The 3,837-nt window shown below is 47.1% G+C and overlaps 1 protein-coding gene across 14 annotated transcripts in view; it reads left to right on the top strand.

The window, feature by feature from the left end:
- Chd3 (chromodomain helicase DNA binding protein 3) overlaps nt 1-3,837 on the top strand; it is a 25,594-nt gene that overhangs the window by 14,053 nt on the left and 7,704 nt on the right. For all 14 annotated transcript variants that reach the window (XM_010614908.1, XM_010614907.3, XM_010614902.1 and 11 more), the window contains 6 exons: nt 541-658; nt 862-986; nt 1,171-1,402; nt 1,727-1,893; nt 2,410-2,587; nt 3,081-3,146. In XM_010614908.1, coding sequence (XP_010613210.1) covers nt 541-658; nt 862-986; nt 1,171-1,402; nt 1,727-1,893; nt 2,410-2,587; nt 3,081-3,146 — 886 coding nt within the window. The remainder of the gene's footprint in view (nt 1-540; nt 659-861; nt 987-1,170; nt 1,403-1,726; nt 1,894-2,409; nt 2,588-3,080; nt 3,147-3,837) is intronic.

Here is a 3,837-nt window from a genome sequence, read left to right as displayed (position 1 = left end):
TGGTACCGGGGATAGAACTTGGGACCTTGTGCTTTCGAGGCAGGTGGTGGCACCACTGACCTAAATCCCCGGTCCAAGTGTCTGGCATATTTTGTTCATTCTTGCCCACTGATCTTGATTCCTAAGGTTGTTGGAAGTTGAAATCCAGCCATTTCTTTACACCTTACTGGTGGGTGAGGATGATTTCTCTGAAAAATTTCCATGCATCTTAGAGAAAATCTGCCTTAGGAGAAATTATCTTAAATCAAGAGAGTATGGGGCCAGGGCCTTAGCTCAGTAGCAATATGCCTGCCTCGAAAGTGCAAGGTCCTGAGTTTGATCCGTGGTACAAAACAAAAAACAAACAAACAAAAAAAACGTATGGGATGTGGAATGTAGAAAAATGAGATGCTAGGGATGCTAGGAGGAAATATACCCAGGGAGTTTAAGACAGTGCAGGGGTTCATATGTAGGGATTCGGGTTGAGAGTAAAGGGATAGTTTAAATAGATCTATCCAACCACACTGGCATTTCAGACTCCTTTCTTTTCCTTTGCTCTAGATGACAAAAATGTTAGACTTGCTGGAGGACTTCTTAGACTACGAAGGCTACAAGTATGAGCGCATTGATGGTGGCATCACTGGCGCCTTGAGGCAGGAGGCCATTGATCGATTCAATGGTGAGGGGGAGGTGCTTTGGTCCCTGGTGGGCATCAGAGGCTCAGGAAACTGGTGCCATCCCCCTAAGATGGGAGGGATACTAATGTGGGGGAATATTGGATACTGAGGCTTTGAGTTGGGGGCATGGTTGATTCAGGGGACATCTAGCAGCAGGCAGAACTGCTGGTTATAGGAAAAAGGTGGCCTTATTCTCACCTCCCAGCTCCTGGGGCCCAACAATTCTGCTTCCTCCTGTCTACCCGAGCTGGAGGCCTGGGCATCAATCTGGCCACTGCTGACACTGTCATCATCTTCGATTCTGACTGGAACCCCCATAATGACATCCAGGTGGGAATTTATACCCCCTGTACCTTTCAGCAGGGAGATATAAGTTCACAGAGAGTATCATACTCCAGAATGGGTTAGATAAATCTCTTTGGGGAGGGAAAGGGGCACTTGCCCAACAGCCTCATTTCCCAAACAAGTAGCTTCTTCTTCGCTGGCCCACCCCTACTTCTTTCCACCCCTGCAGGCCTTCAGTCGGGCCCACAGGATTGGCCAGGCCAACAAAGTGATGATTTATCGTTTTGTGACTCGTGCATCCGTGGAAGAGAGGATTACACAGGTGGCTAAGAGAAAGATGATGCTGACACACCTGGTAGTGCGGCCTGGGCTAGGCTCCAAGGCAGGCTCCATGTCCAAGCAGGAACTTGATGACATCCTCAAATTTGGCACTGAGGAGCTGTTCAAGGATGAAAATGAGGGTGAGAACCTTTTCTGCTGCTTCCTGAAGGCAAGCCCCTACTCTCCCCTGAGCACTTTTCTTCTTCATTTCCCCTGGAAAAATACAAATTCTTTGTATAGGCTGTAAAGGAAGAAGGCCCTTCTTGCCAGTGGTCCTTGGAGGAGGCTTGGCTTTCTAAACAAACAGAACAAAAATACCTTCCCGTGGGCTCCCAGGAAAAGAGCCTTCCTCTAGAACCCTGCGAGAAAGAAACAGTGTAGAACCTTTCCTCTGCCCTTGCTATAGTTGTGTGTGAGCTTCTGGCTGGAACTGTAATTTCCCTTTTGTTCCCTTTTTCCATCAGGGGAGAACAAGGAGGAGGACAGCAGTGTGATTCACTATGACAATGAGGCCATTGCTCGGCTGCTGGACCGGAACCAGGATGCAACTGAGGACACTGATGTGCAGAACATGAACGAGTATCTCAGCTCTTTCAAGGTGGCACAATATGTTGTACGGGAAGAAGACAAGGTGAGAGGCTTTGGTCCAGGCTCTGTTCCTGTCTATCCCAGGTCATCTCTAAAAGATAGTGTTCTTTTACTAAACCTTGAATGCGGGGGGGGGGGGCTTCTTATTTTTTGTTTTCTCCACCTAATCCCCAGCAAAGATCAATAGTGGACCTCAAGCAATTTCTTAGTATAATAGGTGAGACTGGACTTTGGAAACAGACTTGGGCACAGAAAGTTCTGATAAATACATAAGGGTACCTCCTAACTTCAGTGCAATAGGAAGATAGGAAATAGAGGGCATGTTTAGAGAAGAGGGCAAGAATGCAGAGGGAGAAGCACATTGCAGTAAGAGATGGTAGGGGAAATGTGTGATGTCCCAGAAACTTGATGCCAACCTAAGAAGGAAATGCCAAGCTAAGAAGGAAATCTAGGAGCAGTAAGAGGGCAGAATTTGCCAAGGCAGGAGAGTAGAAATTTTGATGCCACCCAAGGACTTGTAAGGAAGGAGGCTGCCAACCTTCACTCTGCTGCCCTCCAGATTGAAGAGATCGAGCGAGAGATCATCAAGCAGGAGGAAAATGTGGATCCTGACTACTGGGAGAAGCTGCTGAGACATCACTATGAGCAGCAGCAGGAAGACTTAGCCCGGAACCTAGGCAAGGGCAAGCGGGTTCGCAAGCAAGTCAACTACAATGATGCTGCCCAGGAGGACCAAGGTGAGGACTGCCTTAGAATGTAAGAGATGGGAAGGAAGGACAGGATGAGGAAGGCCTTGGAGGCCAGAGTCAAGAGACTTAGAGGTCAGGACCTTCCCTGCTGAAGGGAGAAGTAGTATCATGAAGGGTCAGTAGGAATTATCCCAAGGTCAGGTGGGTTTGCCAATAATTTGATACCTCAGGGTTGCAGAGGGATCTTGGGAACATCCAGAGGTTATTGCTGATAGTAGCTTCAGCTACTGCTTCACTCTTCAATCATTGTTAGGGTGACAGAGCATGAGGTGCCTAGAGACCAAAGGTAGTGAGGACAGATGGTTCGGGATAAGTGGCCCAGAGTGGGCCTATGGGCAGTGAGTAACCTGGTATCCCTGGAAGGGCCAAGGCTGAGGTGGTGATAGAGAAGTCCCCATGGGAAGGAATCCAGGGGGAGAGAGCCCCAGCACATCTTACCAGAGAGTCATCACTGACTACTGAGCCCTCTGTATCCTTACAGATAACCAGTCAGAATACTCAGTGGGTTCAGAGGAAGAAGATGAAGACTTTGACGAGCGTCCTGAAGGTGGCGCTTTTTCCTGACTTTCTTCTTTAGTTCTTCCCATCTCATTTCTCAACTGTTCTTGTGTTGTTTTGTTTTGTTTTGTTTTTGAGTCAGAGTCTCAGACTGTAGTTCAGGCTGGTCTTGAGCTGACTGTACTTCAAGCTAGCCTTTAACAAAAGGCAGTCCTCTTACCTCAGCCTCCTGAGTGCTAGGATTACAGGAGTTTTGTGCCACCACATCCAGCCCAACTGTTTTTATACAGACAAAAAATGCTAATAGAAGGGAAAGAAGAAATGCCTATAATCTCCTCACTGTTAAAATTTGGAGCATATAGCCATGTAAGCTTAGATGCTTTTAGATCCAGAAAGGTAGTTGGATATAGTGACACATATCTATAGTCTGAGCTACTCAGGAGGCTAAGGTAAGAGGATTACTTGAGCCCAGGAGTTCAAGGCCATTCTGGGCAAAATAGCAAGATCCCATTTAAAAAAAATAAAAACAAACCAACCCAGAAAGGTTACATTATTTTACCTTCTCCCCATTTATCTTGCCTGTCTGTGTTGAACTTTTTTTGTTTTTTGTTTTTTGAGACAGAGTCTCACTATGTAGTTGAGACTGACCTGGAACTCACTATGTAGCCTAGGCTGGTTTTAAACTCACAGTAATCCTCCTGCCTCAGCCTCCCGAGTGCTGGGCTTACAGGCGACAGGCG

Source organism: Fukomys damarensis, unplaced genomic scaffold, assembly GCF_012274545.1.
Source record: "Fukomys damarensis isolate Sample0158 unplaced genomic scaffold, DMR_v1.0_HiC HiC_scaffold_13, whole genome shotgun sequence".
Classification (NCBI taxonomy): Eukaryota; Metazoa; Chordata; class Mammalia; order Rodentia; family Bathyergidae; genus Fukomys; species Fukomys damarensis.
The sequence above is the reverse complement of the archived record's forward strand: the minus strand, read 5'-3'. Positions and strand labels throughout refer to the sequence as shown.